The sequence below is a fragment of the Oryctolagus cuniculus genome, chromosome 7 (assembly GCF_051225735.1).
Source record: "Oryctolagus cuniculus isolate XC-2025 breed Fujian yellow rabbit chromosome 7, ASM5122573v1, whole genome shotgun sequence".
Classification (NCBI taxonomy): Eukaryota; Metazoa; Chordata; class Mammalia; order Lagomorpha; family Leporidae; genus Oryctolagus; species Oryctolagus cuniculus.
The window spans coordinates 39,169,106-39,188,011 of NC_142873.1; the positions used below are offsets into that span (position 1 = coordinate 39,169,106).

The 18,906-nt window shown below is 42.2% G+C and overlaps 1 protein-coding gene across 1 annotated transcript in view; it reads left to right on the plus strand.

Annotated features, from left to right (window-relative positions):
- The first annotated feature begins 41 nt into the window (after window positions 1–41).
- COPA (coat protein complex I subunit alpha) overlaps window positions 42–18,906 on the plus strand; it is a 55,169-nt gene continuing 36,304 nt past the window's right edge. Inside the window, exons 1-6 of the mRNA XM_002715236.6 lie at window positions 42–188; window positions 2,865–2,978; window positions 4,124–4,197; window positions 12,043–12,123; window positions 14,518–14,594; window positions 18,213–18,322. Of these exons, the coding sequence (XP_002715282.1) occupies window positions 149–188; window positions 2,865–2,978; window positions 4,124–4,197; window positions 12,043–12,123; window positions 14,518–14,594; window positions 18,213–18,322 (496 nt within the window). The 5' untranslated portion in view covers window positions 42–148. The remainder of the gene's footprint in view (window positions 189–2,864; window positions 2,979–4,123; window positions 4,198–12,042; window positions 12,124–14,517; window positions 14,595–18,212; window positions 18,323–18,906) is intronic.

Here is an 18,906-nt window from a genome sequence, read left to right on the forward strand (position 1 = left end):
CGGTGCCCCGGAGCTCCAGAAACCGGAAGTTCGTGTCTTGAGGAGCTTCCGGGAGCTGCTGCCTAGGGTCGCTGACGTGGAGGCGTCCTAAGGGCAGCGGGGAGTGGCAGGGCTCAGGGATCGGGCGCTGGAGCTGGAGGCCTGAAGGATGCTAACCAAATTCGAGACCAAGAGCGCGCGGGTCAAAGGTAGGGAAGAAGAAAAGGGGAGACGTGGAGGCTGGGTGTCAGAGGCGGCGCTGTTATAGGGGAAGAGAGAATGGGTGGACATGCCGGCTGCGTGGGGCCCACTGGACGAACCAGGGAAGACGGAGGGAGGGAGATTCGGCCTAGCGGGCAGTTCTCCAGACCTGCCTTCCTTGTGTCTCATCGGGCATTGATTTACCTGTAAAGCGTTTCCTGCACCGCGGAGGATCCATTTGTCCAGCTCCCTGGTCTTTCCCTTACCCTTTCCGCTTCCCGGTGGCTCCGCGCCCTATTAGTTTTCTTCTGCTCCAAGGCCCTGTGACCTGTTATTCGGAATGGCTCTGGGGATGCAGGCTGTCACTGGCTCCAAGTCAGTAACTTTTTCGGAGGGGAGTACTGGCCCCCTGACTTATGGAGGCTTTGCTTGCACCATCTTAACATCCAATGCCTGTATTGGGCTTTATTTCCTACCTGGAAATAGGGATTTGAGGTCTGTAGCCCCGGGAAAACCTGAGCTTGGTAAGGTTGCCAGATGAAATACAGGATGCCCAGTTACATTTGAATGTCACAGAGCAAATAATTTTTTAGTATTGTGGTTTATCTGAAATTCAAATGTAACTGAGCTTCTTGCATTTTTGTTAATTTGGCAACTCTAGAGCTTGAGTTGTGCTCACGGTGGTGGAAGACACCCCCATGATGATGTTGCACTAGCAGTCTCTCAGAGTGTTAAACTGGGAAAGGCAGGGACGGGAGGTCTACCGAGACCTGGAGAAAATGTGTCTGGAATAGATAGATGCAGCATAGCAAAGTAGTTAGGAACTTGGTGTTTGAAGTCAATTGGGCTTGCTTTGGAATCCTGAGACACTCAGCAAAAAGCTGTATGACCGTGGGTGACTTACTTAATGTCTTCAAATTTATTTCCTCATTTGTGAAATGTGAGTAATTAATGCTCGTTGTCAGTGTGAGACTGTATTCTGAGCAGGTTCTAAGTTTTATGGGAATGGTGAATTTCTGGGACGTGGGTGATTGGAATGGATTGTCACAATCCTTAAGTTTTCTCCTCTCCTAATTTCTTTTTGGGCAGTAGATGAGGGGGAAAAGGTGCCAGAATATTTGAAGGTTACTGTCCACTGAGTGTCACTACAATTGTTAAGGGGAGGAAACAAGCAACTTAAGGGGAAAATAGACAATTTAGAAGAATAAGTGTTCCACAAATAATGAAAATTGTTCTACCTCCACATAATGAAAGAAATGCAAAAAAAAGTATCTTTTTTGGTTTTGCATTAGTAAAACAAAAAACCAGCATAACATCTTGTGTTAACCAATGTGTACAAAATATGGATACCTTCCTAAACTTGATGAGACTGTATATTGGTAGTTTTTTCCAGTTAAACGATATCTACCAGAATGTTAGATGCATGTACTCTACTCCTGAGCCATCCCACTTTAATGTCTTCAGCCTAACTCAATAATACAGTAAATAGACAAGATTATGTGTAGAAGTATCTTCAATAAGTGCTTCTAATAGCCAGGAATTGGGGGAAAGAATTTAAAAGCCTATTACTAGGCTTACTTAAAACTGTGAGGCCCTTATTCCTTGCAGCTATAAAAAGAATGAGGTTATGTTTATATGTAGCTAAATGTGGTGATATCCATACCATAAGTAAGAAAAGAAGTTTGCAGAACATTATAATGTGACACTCATTCTCATAATATAATAAGGCTTGTGCTTATACAGAACTTTATTAAAGTGCAGAACAATATCCTCCAACCCATTAACAGTTGTTACCTCTGGGGACTTCTATTTCTAGTCATGATAAGAACCATGTTTTACCTTAAGTAACGACAAAACTGAACAAAATGTAGAAAGTGAAAAATTTCAGATGTTGGACATTAAGCAGTGCAGGAAAATGATTCTTGAGAGAAGGGAAGTAAACAAGGTGAGTCCTATAACTGTTTTAGTTTAGTGCTTAGACAGAGTTCCCAGGCTGCAGTGAAGGTAGGAGGAAGACTTCTGTGAGAAGTCTTCTTCCTGAGAAGACAGAGTGTAGAGTTCCTGGAAACAAGCATGGTTGGACTTTGCTGGGCAGAATACCAGAGAAGAGGAGGCGGCCCTGGAGCTCTGCAGGAGCTCCCCTCTGGCCTCTGAGTGCTGACCTGTACATGTATGTTAGAAAATTATCCAAAACTTAAGAAAAAAAAAAAAAACAATTGGTAGGGAGTAAGGCAGAATAATCCATGGCGCTCATGCAGGACTGGAAATAGTTTGTGTTCCTACTAACTGGGATAGAAAGATTAGCTGATGTTTCAGTGTAACATACAGAGCCCAAAGGATTAGTATTATCTTTGGAATGATTTCAAATTAGTCCCAGTCTAAAGGCTGTTGTGGACCCCTGTAACAAAACTTAAAAAAATGAGCCTCAAAAAGATCATCTGATTCCAGGTAACTTAACTGCATCGTAGAATAAAACTCAACAGTATTTGAAGGAATATTAACAAAAACCCAACATCTAACATTATAATTTTCACAGTGTTTAACATCTAATAAAAAGCACTGGCATATTAAATGAATGTATGGACCTGTGATTAGCTTAGCATTTCCTTTTTCTTATCAGAATTGACAGAAGGTGACATCATAGGGGTTATTAGCTTATTTTATTGTTTTCTGTTTTATTCCAGGGCTCAGTTTTCACCCCAAAAGACCCTGGATCCTGACAAGTTTACACAATGGGGTCATCCAATTATGGGACTACCGAATGTGCACCCTCATTGACAAGTTTGATGAACATGATGGTAAGATAATTTCTTTCTTTCTCTCTCCCTTCCTTCCTTCCTTCCTTCTTCCCTCCCTCCCTCCCTCTCTCTCTTCCTTCCTTCCTTCCTTTTTTTGGATTTATAGATTTATTTGAAAGGTGGAGTTACAGAGAGGGAGGGAGAGACAGAGAGAGAAAGAAATTTTCTATCCATTGGCTAACTCCCCAAATGGCCACAACAGCACATTAGCAGGGAACTAAATTGGAAGTGGAGCAGCAGGGACATGAATCATCACCCATATAGGATGCCGGCATCATAGGCAGCAGCTTAGCCCACTGTGCCACAACACCAGCCCTGATAATAAGATAGGAGAGAGTTAAGAGATACAAGAGAGTGGGCATTTGGTGCAGGGGCTGGTGCCGCAGCTCAATAGGCTAATCCTCCGCCTACGGCGCTGGCACCCCGGGTTCTAGTCCTGGTCAGGGCACCAGATTCTGTCCCGGTTGCTCCTCTTCCAGTCCAGCTCTCTGCTGTGGCCCAGGAGTACAGTGGAGGATGGCCCAAGTCCTTGGGCCCTGCACCCACATGGGAAACCAGGAGAAGCACCTGGCTCCTGGCTTCGGATCAGCGCGGTGCGCCGGCCGCAGCGACCATAGAGGGGTGAACCAATGGAAAAGGAAGACCTTTCTCTCTGTCTCTCTCTCTCTCTCACTGTCCACTCTGCCTGTCAAAAAAAAAAAAAAAAAAAAAAGAAAGAAAGAAAGAAAAAAGAAAAGAAAAAAAAAAAAGATGCTGCTTGAGACACCTGCAGCCCAAATCAGAATGTCTGGGTTTGAGTCCTGGCTATGCTTCCACTGCAGCTTCTGCGAATGCTTGCCCTGGGAGGCAGCAGGTGATGGCTCAAGTACTTGGATCCCTGCCACCCATATAGTAAACCAACAGATGAAAGATCTCTCTTTCTGTTTGTCTCCATCTCTGCCTGTCTGCCTTTCAAATAAATACAATTTTAAAAACGGGAGATTGAGTATTTATTGTCTCCTGTGGTTGTTTAATCCTTGTTTGATATGGGAATCCTTTGAGACTAAAGAATATGAAAGGAACAGAACAGAAAAATCCTGAACAGGAATTTGTTAGATGTTAGAAGGAATCTCTCTCTAACGTACACTGTTTGCCTTCTTCCCCAGGTCCCGTGCGAGGCATTGACTTCCACAAACAACAGCCCCTGTTCGTCTCTGGAGGAGATGATTATAAGATCAAGGTAAAGAGGGTCTCTGTAAGAAGAATGTGGGGAGATTTGAGAATTATGCAAGCAACTAGAAGACAAGGACAGCTGATTGATCCAGAGCTCAGACTTTATTATCCGGAGCACTTAACCCAGCAAACATGTGTTGAATGCTTATTGTGTACCAGATACTTTACTTTTCTGGGGAATTCAAAAATAAAGAAGAAATGGCTTCTATTCTCTTATCCTAATAGAGGAGATAAATATATGTCAAATAATAGCATGTACAGTTCGGGGAGTGATAATAGAGATATTTCAAGTGAAATAAGGAAGAACAGTCTAGATGCAAAGACAAAAGGTATGATATAACTGGATACATTTGAGATACTTTAATTAGTTTTGCAGGGATAAAACTTGTGAGAAAAAATGAGAGAAGAGGCGGAAGATGAGAGGAACAGATTATGGAGTACCTATTTGCAGTACTCAGGAGTTTGGATGTTATCATATACATAGCAAGGAGCCATTAGAGATAGGTGTTATGTGCAGTGAGTTAAGCAACTATGTAGGATGCCCACATCCCATATGAGAGTGCCTAGGATTGAGTCCTGCCTCCACTTATTTTTTTTTTAAAGATTTATTTATTTGAAAGTCAGAGTTACACAGAGAGAGAAGGAGAGGCAGAGAGAGAGAGAGGTCTTCCATTATTCCCCAATTGGCCGCAATGACCAGAGTTGTGCCCATGTGAAGCCAGGAGCCAGGAGCATCCTCAAGGTTTCCCACATGGGTACAGGGGCTCAAGGACTTGGGCCGTCTTCTTCTGCTTTCCCAGGCCATAGCAGAGAGCAGGATTTGAAGTAGAGCAGCTGGGACTCGAACCGGCGCCCATATGGGATACCAGCTGTGCAGGCAGTGGCTTTACCCGCTATGCCATAGCACTGGCCCCCTGCCTCCACTTCTAATCCAGCATTTCTGTTAAAGTGCACTCTGGGAGGCAGCAGATGACGACTCAAGTATGTGGGTTCCTGCCACCCATGTCGGACACCCAGATGGAGTTCCTGTCTCCTGGCTTTGGCCTGACTCAGCCTTGACCTTTAATGGGCATTTGGGGAGTAAACTGGTAGATAGGAGATATATCTCTGTCTCTCTGTCTCTCTTTTCATGTTGCTTTGCATTTCAAATAAAAATAAATAAATAAAGGGGTTTAAATATAAGAGTAACATCAGATTTACATGTCTTTTTAAAAATAGTACTCAGAGGGGGCTGGCACTATGGCACAGAGGGTTAAAGCCCTGGCCTGCAGTGTCAGCATCCTGTGTGGGCACCAGTGCGAGACCCCAGCTGCTCCACTTCCAATCCGGCTCCCTGTTAATGTACCTGGGAAAACAGCGGATAATGGCCCAGGTCCTTGGGCCTCTGCACCCATGTAAGAGACCCAAAAGATGCTCCTGGCTCCTGGCTTCAGATCGGCTCAGTTCCTGCTGTTGTGGCTTTTTGGGGAGTGAACCAGCAGATGGAAGATTTCTCTCTCTGTCTCTACCTCTTTCTGTAACTCTTTCAAATAAATAAAATAAATCTTTTTTTTTTTTTAAAGTAGTGCTCAGATGGTAGCATAAGATTAGACAGGATACCAGTTAAGGCAAACTGTTGTGTAAGACCTTATAAGATGAACAGAGCCTGAACTTAGGCAGTAATGGTTGAAATGGAGAGAAAGAGATGAATGTGAGAACTTAACGAATTGCTAAATATTGGGTGGATGTTGGAAGACTGATAAGGGAAATAAATGAGATGACCTTCAGGTCATCTTAGGTCACTGGCGGAAGAGGTGTCATTAGGGAAGGAAAATCAAGGAGGAGGTGCAGTTTCTGGAGCAGGGGAGAGGAAATGGGTAATGATTCCATCTTGACTCTGATGACTTTGAAGCACTTAAGGGATAGTTTAGTTGGAGCTGTATCTGCACTGAAGATATATTTAGGAGTTGTCATTAGGAAGGAAGGAACCAAAGCAGTAGTCATAGAAAGTAATGCTCAGAGGGGCCGGTGCTGTGGCACACTGGGTTAAAGCCCCAAGGCTGCCGTGCTGGCATCCCATATGGACGCCGGTTCGATTCTTGGCTGCTCCACTTCTAATCCAGCTCCCTGCTAATACACCTGGGAAAGCAGTGGAAGATCGCACAAGTGCTTGGGTCTCTATACCCATGTGGGAGACCTGGAAGAAGCTCCTAGCTCCCGGCTTTGGATCAGCTCAGCTCTGGCCGTTGTGGCTATCTGGGGAGTGAACCAGCTGATGGAAGACCTCTGTGTCTTGTTTCACTCTTCTCTGTCTCTCTGTCTTTCAAATAAATAAAGTAAATCTTTTTTATATAGATATAAAAAAAGATAACGCTGGGGCCGGTGCTTTGGCACAGCGGGTTAAGCTGCCGCCTGCAGTGCCGGCATCCCATATAGGCGCTGGTTTGAGACCTGGCTGCTCCGCTTCCGATCCAGCTCTCTGCTATGGCCTGGGAAAGCAGTAGATGATGGCCCAAGTCCTTGAGCCCCTGTACCCACATGGGAGACCCATAAGAAGCTCCTGGCTCCGGATCGGCGCGGCTCCAGCTGTTGCGGCTAATTGGGGAGTGAACCAGTGGATGGAAGACCTCTCTCTCTCTCCCCCTCTCTCTCTTTCTGCTTCTCCTCTCTCTGTGTAACTCTGACTTTCAAATAAATAAATCTTTTTTTTAAAAAAAGGATAATGCTCAGAGAGTAGGTTGAAAAAGGTCAAACCATTTAAGAAGGAGTTGGCATAGGAAAGAGTGATTTGAAAGATTAGAGATGAAACAAAAAGGAGAAACAGATGCCTCTTAGATGCAATGGAAGGACTGAATTTTGGGAAGAGGAGAAAGTGGTCAGAATAAGATAAGACTGAGAACTAACCTTTGGATCGCTTAAATAGGAGGGTATTAATGTGAAGTAAGGAAGCAGGTAGAATATATAGTTCTTTGAAGAAGATTGTGATAAAAGCAAAAGTTAGAGGGGCCAGCGCTGTGGCATAGTAGGTTAATCCTCCGCCAGCAGCAGTGCCGGCATCCCATATAGGCGCTGGTTCTAGTCCCGGCTGCTCCACTTCCAGTCCAGCTTTCTGCTATGGCCTGGGAAAGCAGTAAAGGATGGCCCAAGTCCTTGGGCCCCTGTACCCACGTGGGAGACCTGGAGGAAACTACTGGCTCCTGGCTTCGTATCGGCGCAGCTCTGGCCGTTGCAGCCATTTGGGGAGTGAACAAGCAGATGGAAGACCTTTCTCTCTGTCTCCCCCTCTCACTGTCTGTAAATCTACCTCTCAAATAAAATAAATAAAATCTTAACAACAACAACAAAAAAAAGCAAAAGTTAGTGCCAGCAATCTTGAATCTATAAAAATAAATCAAAATTTGCTCTGTGTACCTCTATAAATTGTTTTCTTCAATCAAACCAGTGAAATTTACTTAATAAAAAAAAGTCTTTTTTCATAAATTCCTTCAGGAAGTCACATATTGTAGATTATACAGCAGTACTTAGGTGGCAGGAGAGTGAAAAATGACACCTGCTTGTGGAGAAAAGAGAATGAAAGGAAGGATAGTTCCTTCTGTTATCTGGTTTTTAGATCCTGCATCCTGGGGCCAGTTAGTAAAAGTTCAATCCAACTTAAATCTTTTGAATCTCTTAAGGACATCACCTCATTGTTATATTTCTAGAAAGGTACTTAGCAAATACTTTATAATGATGAACATTTGAGTATCAAGAATGGTTAATTTTGGAGTATGCATTTGGCACAGCACTTAAGTCACTGCTTGGGGTGCCAAGTTTGAGTCCTGGCTGTGTTCCTGATTCCAGCTTCCTGCTGTTATGTACCCCTGGAAGGCAGCTCACTATATACAGATAGGTGTAGCATCAGTGGACTAATTGTCACTTCTAGAGAGTGAGACTGGAAGACCAACAAATGGCAAGACTGTTAGTCTAAAATCCTGTAGTTCTTCAAGGAGTCATAGTTCTGGAACTTGATAGAGGACATGAAAGGAGTCAAAACAGAAAAGACAGAAGATAGAAATGTGAAAGTTTAAAACACTGAACTCTATAAGGAAGAAAAAATGTCATAATATTTCTGTTATGATCTAATTTGTGTAGGAAGCTGTGCTATATAAGACAGTTCAGAATTTTCATGGAAAATTGAATTAAAACAGAGACCAGCATTGTGGCACAGTAGGTTAAGCTATAGCCCACAGTACCTCCCACATGGGCATCAGTTTGAGTCCCTGCTGCTCCACTTTCAAAAATCCAGCTCCTGTTAATGTGCCTGGGAAAGCAGTGCTTGGGCCCTGACACCCATGTGGGAAACCCAGATGAAACTCCTGGTTCCTAGCTGCAGCCTGGCTTAACCCTGGCCATTTGGGGAATGGCCATATGGAAAATCTTTTCTTTCTCTCCCTGTAACTGACATTCAAGTAAATAAAAAAAATTTTTTAAATCATATTGATACAAAAAGTTCATGGAGGGGCTGGTGCTATGGCATAGCTGGCAAATGCAATTATGAGAAAACTGCATTGATTTCAATTTCCTTTGCAACAATAAGTTATCTTTAAATTTAATTTCTCTCTTTTAGATTTATTTATTTATTTATTTATTTATTTGAAAGTCAGAGTTATAGAGAGGCAGAGACAGAGAAAGAGAAGTCTTCTATCCGCTGGTTCACTCCCCAAATGGCTGCAGTGGCTGGAGCTGAGCCTATCTGAAGCCAGGAGCCAGGAGCTGCTTTGTCTCCCACGTAGATCCAGGGGCCTAAGGTCTTAGGCCATCTTCTACTGCTTTCCCAGGCCATAGCAGAGAGCTGGATTGGAAGTGGAGCAGCCAGGACTCAAGCGGGCACCCATACGGGATGCCCATGCTGAAAATGGCAGCTTAACCTGCTGCACCACCAACCCCTTTTAATATAATTTCTTCAGGAGCAGAAGCCAGGAATAGAACACAGGTACTCCCATATGAAGTGCAGGTGTCTTGACCATTAGGCTAAACACTTGCTTCCTTTTTGTTTTGTTTTGTTTTGAATTGATTTAGGTGTGGAATAACTGTAATTATTAAAAAAGAATTGATGTTTATAAAATGTAAAATGTTAGCAATTTTTACATTGTCAAGTAAGTCAAAAGCTTTCAGAAAGATAACAGTAGAAATTATTTGAAAAAATAGCTTTTTTCTTTATTTGATACAGAATTGCAAGAATAATTTAAAGAATAATTAAACCAAGAAACCATGTTAAAGAATTTGTTGATCAAATATAATCTGATACTAATACCAGTTGAGAGAATAATAAAAATAGCAAGTGAAAAAAAATTATATAATTTCTATGAACTTTTTAGAGTATCCCCATACATGTGTATTTTTATATACATGACTGAAGAGATGATGGTAAAAATATTAGAATACTTTGACTTTGCATGCTGTATATCTTTCCTCATTCCTGTGCATTCTTACTGAGCACCTGCCAAGTGTCAACCACTGTGTTAGGTGCTAAGGGTATAGTGTGGAGCATAATGGACAAGGACCCTGCTTTTAAGGAGCTTGCATTCTTGTTTGGAAGATCATACTCAGCCTTTAGAACTGTCTGAATTTGTTAGAGGAAATGATACTACTTTTTGTGATTTACAGGAGAAAAATTTTTTAAATTATAAAGATTATAATAACAAACTGGCCCAGATAGATTATAAACAGATATTAAATGACATTGAAAAATGAAATTAAAAGAAAAAATCTGACCTCATTTTTAGTTTTAGGGAGTTTTCTGGATGAGGAGGATGAGTTATCTTATATATGATCCTACTTTTAATGCTTTGTTTGGAAAGATTTGTTTATTTATTTGAAAGGCAGAGTTACAGAGAGGCAGAGGCGGAGAGAGAGAGAAGGAGAGAGAGAGAGAGAGGTCTTCCATCCTCTGGACTACTCCCCAAATGGCCTCAGTAGCTATACTGGGCCAATCAGGAATCAGGAGCTTTTTCTGGGTCTTCCATGCAGGTGCAGGGGCCCAAGGACTTGGGCCATCTTCTACTGCTTTCCCAGGCCATAGCAGAGAGCTGGATTGGAAGTAGCACAGCTGTATCTCGAACTGGTGCCCATATGGGATGCTGGCACTGCAGGTGGCAGCTTTACCTGCTATGTCACAGCACTGGCCCCTTAATGCCTTCTTTAGTTGTATCCATTGATGCCAAGTTCTTTGGTACTTGATACAACTTTATTATTTGAATATGAATATGATATTGTTTCTCTGCTTAGCTCAGCCTAACTGAGCAATGTAGTATTTTCCATAGTAGTGACTTAACATCTGTTTACATGATAAATGACTACAGATAAATGACTACAGATGTCCGGGCACTGGGGCTGGCACTGTGGCACAGCAGGTTAAGCCATCTGTATCATTGGCATCCCATATGGGCTTCAGTTTGTGTACCTGCTGCTCCGCTTCTGATCCAGCTCTCTGCTAATGTACTTGGGAAAGCAGCAGAGGATGGACGAAGTGCTTGGGCCCCTGTACCCACGTGGAAGACCTGGAAGAAACTCCTGGCTCCTGACTTTGGCCTGGGCCAGCCCCAGCCATTTGGGGAGTGAACCAGTAGGTGGAAGATGGATCTCTCTGTCTCTCCCCTTCTCTCTGTAATTTTGACTTATAAATAAATAAAGAAATCTTAAAAAAAAATGTTTGAACATCTTTGGGAATCTAAGAAAATGATGCTATATGTTATTGTTCTCTTTGGAGTCATGGTATCTGTCCTACTTTTTAATGTGATAGCTGAACCATTAAAGGGTCTGTATTCAGAGCCAGTGCCGTGGTATAGTGGGTAAAGCTGCTACCTGCGGTGCCTGATCATATATGGGTGCCGGTTCGAGTCCTGGTTGCTGCACTTCCCATCCAGCTCTCTGCCATGGCCTAGGAAAGCAGTAGAATATGGCCCAAGTGCTTGGGCCCCTGCACCAGTGTGGGAAACCTAGAGGAAGCTCCTGGCTCCTGGCTTTGGATTGGCGCAGCTCCAACCATTTGGCCAACTACTGGGGAGTGAAACAGCAGATGGAAGACCTTCCTCTGTCTCTCTCTCTGTCTCTCCCTCTCTCTGTGTGTAACTCTGATTATCAAATAACTAAATAAATCTTAAAAAAAAAAAAGGGGGGGCGGCAGCGCTATGGCTCAGTAGGTTAATCCTCTGCCTGCGGTGCCGGCATCCCATATGGGCACCGGTTCTAGTCCTGGCTGCTCCTCTTCCAATCCAGCTCTCTGCTGCGGCCTGGGAAAGCGGTAGAAGATGACCCAAGTCCTTGGGCCCCTGCACCCAAGTGGGAGACCCGGAGGAAACACCTGGCTCCTGGGTTCGGATCAGCGCAGCTCTGACTGTTGCGGCCACTGGGGCGTGAACCAATGGACAGAAGACTATCTCTCTGTTTTTCCCTCTCACTGTCTGTAACTCTACCTCTCAAATAAATAAAATCTTTTAAAAAAAAAGGAAAAATTAAAAAAAAAGAAAAAGCATTTGTATTCAAGCCGAGAATACAGTTATTCAATCAAAAGGCAAGTTTCAAATTAAGCCCTGGATACAAGTCTTGTCTCTTCTTGTTAAAGAACGGTGATTTCTTCCCAAAGGGGGAATATAAAACCTTTCCATGATTTGATCTAAAAGCTTTCTCCCAGCCTTGTTTCCCACCGTTGTTGGTTTGCCTTGTGTTTCCATCTTTGATCTTTTCCCCTTGGATCTTAAGCAAGACTCCCTACCAGAGTTCCTATTTAGAAATGCTAAAGCATAAATCCATAATTGTTCATTGAAAAACCTGAGCATTTCAGAAACCAAAGTCCATTTGATCCTGATCCTTAGTTTGATTTCTGTCTTTGCAGGTTTGGAACTACAAGCTTCGGCGCTGTCTTTTTACATTGCTTGGACACTTAGATTATATCCGCACCACATTTTTTCATCATGTAAGTAACCACGGTGACTCTGGTTTTGGTGCACTCTTCAGCTTTCCTCTAGAAATCGCCTGCTTTTCCCTCCAGAACCCATGCTAGGATAACAGAATCACTAATGTGACTCTTCCAGGATCTGTGTGATATTAACCCTTCTCCTTTGTTTCCATCTCTACAAGGAAGCTCTTGATGGTATATTGAATTTAATTAGACTCAGTGGGAAGAGTAACTGTATCTGGAAGAAGGTCCAGCTAAGATGCTATTTGATAGGTTAATGAAGCATTTACAATTACATCCATCTCTCCTAGGAATAATGGGTTTTGGTGGAGCCCTGTCATTAGCCAGGCTGTTCACCTTCTTTGATCTGTCAAGTATCATAGTAGATTTAAATACTGAGTTACAGATTAGAAATTTACAAAATCTTAATGCAATCCCAACCTGTCTGAATCTCACGATAATTTTTTGTTATTTATTCTCAATAAGCTAAGTCTCTTGAATTGTTAGAACTTAATGACATAATAAGACTTGATTGAGAATATTTTATTTCCTTTTTTTTTAAATTTGGAAGTTTTAGAAGAGACTGAGAAAGTTACAACTGAAACATGTGAGAATGATAATTACTCAATAAGATGATCTATTAGATAGGAGCTGTTTGTCATTGCTATGAAGAACTTGCAGGAGATCCTTACCTAGAACAAGTTGCTATTTACCTAGAAAGTTACTGAACACCTTTCCCCACCCCGAGTTCAGTAAATGTATTTTTGCCTTGTACTTAAAATGCTCTCTGTTAAACACCAGATATACAATGTGAATAAGAAATATTTCATTTTCTCCGGTCTTACAACTTCAAAATGGTTTAGACATCTTCACATATTACTTTCTCCTTTGGTTACTGAGACTTGAGAAGTTTTGAAATTGGATGGTCTGACAGAGATAAATCAGAATATAAAACAAGGGCGAGCATTTAGCCTAGAAGTTAAGACACTGGTTGAGATGTCTGTGTCCCATATTGGAGTACTTAGGTTTGATACCTGGGTCTGGCTCCTGACTCTAGATTCCTGATAATGCATAACCTTGTGAGACAGCAGTGATAGCTCAAGTAATTAGGTTTCTGCTACCCATGTGAGAGATACTTGGATTGAGTCCCTAGCTCCTGGATTTTGCCTGGCATAGTTGCTATTTGGGAAGTAAACCAGTAACTGGGAGCTCTCTTTCTGTGTGTTGCTCTGCATCTCAAATAAATAAACAAAAGTTTAAATATACATATATTAAAAAAAACCATAAAATTTCCATACAATAGGTAAAGGAAGAAGAGCCTTTTATAGGATCTTAATTTACAAGATTAACTATATATAAATACAAATCATGTAAATATATGTAGAAGTAAATGTAAATATATTTGATACCTCTGGGAACCTATTAAGCCTTTGTCAGGCCTCTATTTTTTTTAATTCGTTATTAATTTCTCACATTTTATTACAAAATGTTTGTTACAAATAAATAATCTATTTGTGTTTTTTCTTTGTTTTGTTTTTTATTTGTTTTTACACCCTTGGCTTCAAGAATTCAGGATCTCCTTATCTTTCATCAAGTATTGGGAAACATTGATTATCGGAGTTGATAGGTTATAATTATCATTTTGCTATTTATTTTCTTCTCTCAAGCTCTGAACAAAATGTCCTTTATGTAAATTAACCAATAAACAATTTTGTAGATTCTATATCATTACCGTCAACAAAATTATAATAATGTATCTAAAATGTGTAGCCACAAAATATCAGGTATGTGTTTCAAAAAGAAAAAAAAATGACATTCTAGTCTTCTTAAAAAGATATGGTCCCATATTTTTATTAGCAGGTTAGCAAAATGAAATCCAATGGATTACAATATTTGCATTGCATTTGAAAAATAAAGTAATAAAAGCATGTCATAATTTTTTTTTCTTTTTCTTTCCTTTTTTCTTCTTTGTTTTTATTTATTTATTTATTTATTTTTGGATAACCATTTTAAACACCCAACCCAGGTATGGAACTTTTTAAGACATTTGAAATGAGGCCAGGACACAAAATGAATTCTGTCTAAATAATTCACACTTTTCCCATTTTACAGTTTCCACATCATGGCCTTCATCTCTTTAAAAATTAAAGCAAACATCCTACAAATAAAAATTATTAACAGCAAGAAAATAAAAGAGCATGCTTTTCAAGTAAGCACTTACTTCACAAATGCACTAAGGCTTCTCTTGTTAATACTTACAGGTGAAGTGCCAAAGTTGGGAAGATCTAGTGGAGTGATGGGAGAAAAGACAGCTAGTCTGATATCAGAAAGAGCAGCTAAGTGATAGGAAAATGGATACAGAAGTTTGACAGAACTAGTTTGCTTAAAGCCTTTGTCTGGACTATCTTTCAGGAATATCCTTGGATTCTGAGTGCCTCTGACGATCAGACCATCCGAGTGTGGAACTGGCAGTCGAGAACCTGTGTCTGGTAAAGCAGGGGCAGAGGCTGCAGAGAGCCTTTAATTCTCCATAGATTTTTATAATCAACTTCTCTTTAGAACAGTTGTTCTCCCTTTCCAAATGAGCCATGTCTGCTGATGAATTATTTATCATATTTGTAAAAATTATTGATTGCATTTGTGAAATCAAAAATGCTCCAAAACTAAAACTTCTTTTTTTCTTTTAAAGATTTATTTAGTTATTTACTTATTTATTTGCAAAGCAGAGTTACAGAGAGGCAGAGGCACAGACAGAGAGTCTTCCTTCCACTGGTTCACTCTCCAGATGGCTGCAATGGCCAGAGCTGTGCTGATCCAAAGCCAGAAGCCAGGGGCTTCTTCCCAGGTTCCTACACAAGCACAGGGACCCAAGCACTTGGGCCATTTTCTGCTGCTTTCCCAGGCTATAGCAGTGAGATGGATTGGAAGTGGAGCAGCCAAGTCTCAAACTGGTACCCATTTGGGATGCTGGCACTCCAAGTGGTGGCTTTACCCACTATGCCACAAATCCAGCCCCTAAAACTTCTTGAGTGTTGATATGACACTCAAAGTTTTGGATTTTAGAGCTATGATATTATAATATGTTTTCTTTTAATTAATTTATTTAAAAGGCAGAGTTAACAGAGAGGCAGAGAGAGAAAGGGAGAGAGAGAGAAAGTCTTCCATCTGCTGTTTCACTCCCCAGATGACCACAATGGCCAGAGATGTGCCAATCTTAAGCCAGAAGCCAGGGGCTTCTTCCAGGTCTCCCATGTGGGTACAGGGGCCCAAGGACTTGGGCCATCTTCTACTGCTTTCCCAGGCCATAGCAGAGAGCTGGATTGGAAGCGAAGCGGCCGGGACTTGAATCGGCACCCATATGGGATGGGATGCTGGCTCTGCGGGCGGCAGCTTTTACCTGCACTATGCCATAGTGCCAGCCCCCGATATATTGCTTTTCATCTATGGTTCCTGGCTCATAACTCCCTCCCCAAAGCAAGCCTTAGAAACTCAGGTTACTCAAGAGGATCCTGCCCCAAAACTTTGAGGAAGTAATGCTGAAGAATCTGGACAGACCTTGCTGGGTTTCCCTATGTAGCCTCTTAGCAATCATGCCTATGCAACAAAGTCTCCATAAAAACCCAAAAGGACAGGGTTAGAGAGCTTCTAGATGGCTGAACACATGGAGGTTTTCTGGAGGGTGACAGCCCAGAGAAGGCATGGAAGCTTTGTATCCCTCTCCCATTCCTCACCCTATCTGTTTCTATATCTGTATCCTTTATAATAGCCTTTCTAAAATCCTATAAACAAAAGTGTGTGTTTCCCTGAGTCCTGTGAGCCACACAAGCAAATTAAATCAAGCCCAAGGAAAGGATTGTGGGATGAGGGAATCCCCATTTACAGATGGTCATCAGAAACATGGAAAAAACAACCTGGGCAGGAGAGGTGGATATTTGGTGCTTGGGGCACCTACATCCCATATCAGTGTGCCTGGGGTCAAGTCCTAGCTCGGCTTCCATTCCTAGCTCTTTGTTAATGTACACCCTAAGAAGCAGCAGGTGATCACTGAAGTAACTGGGTCCCTGCCACCCTTGTATTGAATTATAGGCTTCTGGCTTCTGCATGGCCCAGCTTTGGCTGTTGCAGGCATTTAGGGAGTAAACCAGAGGAAGATCTCTCTGTCTGTCTCTCTGCCTTCCAAATTTTTAAAAAAAAGATTGATAATTCAGTGTTTTTAAAATATTATACATTGGGGCCAGCATTGTGGCATAGTGGTTTAAGCCATTGCTTGCAGTGCTGGCATCCTGTCTAGGCATTGGTTCAAGTCTTGACTGCTCCACTTCCCAACTAGCTCCCTGCTAATGCACCTGAGAAAGCAGCGAAACATAGCTCAAGTATTTGGGCTGCTGCCACCTGTGTGGGAGACCTGGATGGGCTCCTGGCTTTGGCCTAGTTCAGCCCTGGCCATGTGGCGATTTGGGGAGTGAACCAGCAGATGGAAGCTCAGTCTCTCTCTCTGTTTCCTTCTGTCTGTAACTCTGCCTTTCAAATAAGTAAATACATTTTTTTAAAATTATGTATTAAAAACACTGGGACATGGGGTCGGTGCTGTGGCATAGCAGGTAAAGCTGCCTCCTGCAGTGCTTGCCTTCCCTATGGGTGCCAGTTCAAGTCCTGGCTGCTGCATTTCCAATCTAGCTCTCTGCTGTGGCCTAGGAAAGCAGTACAAGGTGGCCCAAGTCTTTGGGCCCCAGCACTTGCATGGGAGACCCAGAAGAAGCTATAGGCTCCTGGCTTCAGGTCAGCCCAGCTCCAGCCATTGTGGCCATTTAGGGAGTGAATCAATGGATAGAAGACGTCTCTCTCTCTGTCTCTGCTTCTGCCTCTCTATAACTCTGCCTTTCAAATAAATAAATGAATCTTTAAAAAACAAACAAACAAACAAAAACCATGGAGCTTGCAGCTGGCATCTAAAGTGGAGGGGAACCACATTTGGAGAATGAGCCCCAACTTGTGAGTTCTGATGCCATCTCTAGGTAGTGTCCTACAGAATTGGAGGAGAGATCCAGCTGGTATCCATTGCTATAGAATTTGCTTACTTTCTGCTGGGAAGATTTCACCTCTGAGGTCACAGAAGTCTTCTGGGTTGATTGTGATGTGAGAGCAGAGAAGAAACTTTTTCTAATACCCAGGAACATTTCAGGTTTCAGATGTTTACACTTGGGAAGTTCAGCCTGTGATACATGAAAGTGGTATTCCTGCTAATTTCTTACCAGAGAAAAGAGGTCATATAGCTATGTTTTAGAACAAGAACTTTTAGCTGTTAATTCTTTTCTTATAAAACCTGAGTCAAGGTCTAGATCTCTCTTCCTCTTTGTGTTTGGGGCTGGTACTCTACACAGAACTTTATGTGAAGAGGTAAAGGCTATTTAAAATTTTATTCTTAAAGAAGAACAGCCTAGCCGGCGCCGCGGCTCACTAGGCTAATCCTCCGCCTAGCGGCGCCGGCACACCGGGTTCTAGTCCCGGTCAGGGCGCCGGATTCTGTCCCGGTTGCCCCTCTTCCAGGCCAGCCCTCTGCTGTGGCCCGGGAGTGCAGTGGAGGATGGCCCAGGTGCTTGGGCCCTGCACCCCATGGGAGACCAGGAAAAGCACCTGGCTCCTGGCTCCTGCCATCGGATCAGCGTGGTGCGCCGGCCGCAGCGCGCCGGCCACGGCGGCCATTGGAGGGTGAACCAACGGCAAAGGAAGACCTTTCTCTCTGTCTCTCTCACTGTCCACTCTGCCTGTCAAAAAAAAAAAAAAAAAAAGAACAGCCTACTAAAATCTAACATAATTTCCAGTGTGAATTACTAACATTCTGTTTATGTTGATATTTGAATCAGAAGAGCCAAGCAATCTCAATTATCCTGAAATTGTAATATTTACATACCAAAGCGTTAGAGACAGGAAGAGAGCAATTGTTAACACAGCTGTATTTACCATTGTTAGTTTGGAATTGTTAGGATGACCTACCTTTGCCTGTATAGAAGAATGACTGGAGAAGCATCTATTGAATATGGAAAAGGTATTTAACTTAGGAAGCTCTTGATTCCCACTTCTAATTTGGTATTTTTTTTTCCTTGCAGTGTGTTAACAGGGCACAACCATTATGTAATGTGTGCTCAGTTCCACCCCTCAGAAGACTTGGTTGTATCAGCCAGCCTGGACCAGACTGTGCGCGTTTGGGATATTTCTGGTGAGCTGCCTAAGTTCAGGGGACAACCTAGTCACGTCTGACGTAAAACTGCAATTGCTTAACATAGTGAGGGTAGTTGGCTTGAAATGGGAAATTTTAGGATAGTTCATTCTCATACAGTGGGGATTCAAAAAGCTCATGGGAAATTTGCATCATCTTTCAATGCCATTTTTCCATTAACTTTTGAAACCTCCCCTTGTATAATAGCATCTTTGTTTCTCAGAGTGTTGAATCTGCTTTGATGGTTCTTCATGTTACAGGGATTCTTCAAGAAAAATGGTTACTCTGTAAAGTTCATTTTATTTGAAGAAATTTTAGTTTTGTAGGCCAGTTTTTAGTAAAGTCTATATATACTATTGGGATTTTTGTTTAGGAAGCTTTCAACTCAAGTAAGAAAAATATATCTTTTACAGAAATTTTGAGAATAGGTTAATGCAGGGAAGCAGAACTCTTGGATCCTGTTGGCTTATTTAGAGAGAGGAAAAACTCTTAGATTTCTTCTGGTATAAGGAGCTTGGTGGGGAATGTTTATGTTAGTGATTTTTATGTACAGAATGCCTTTAAATGGGCAGACTTTTAATAAG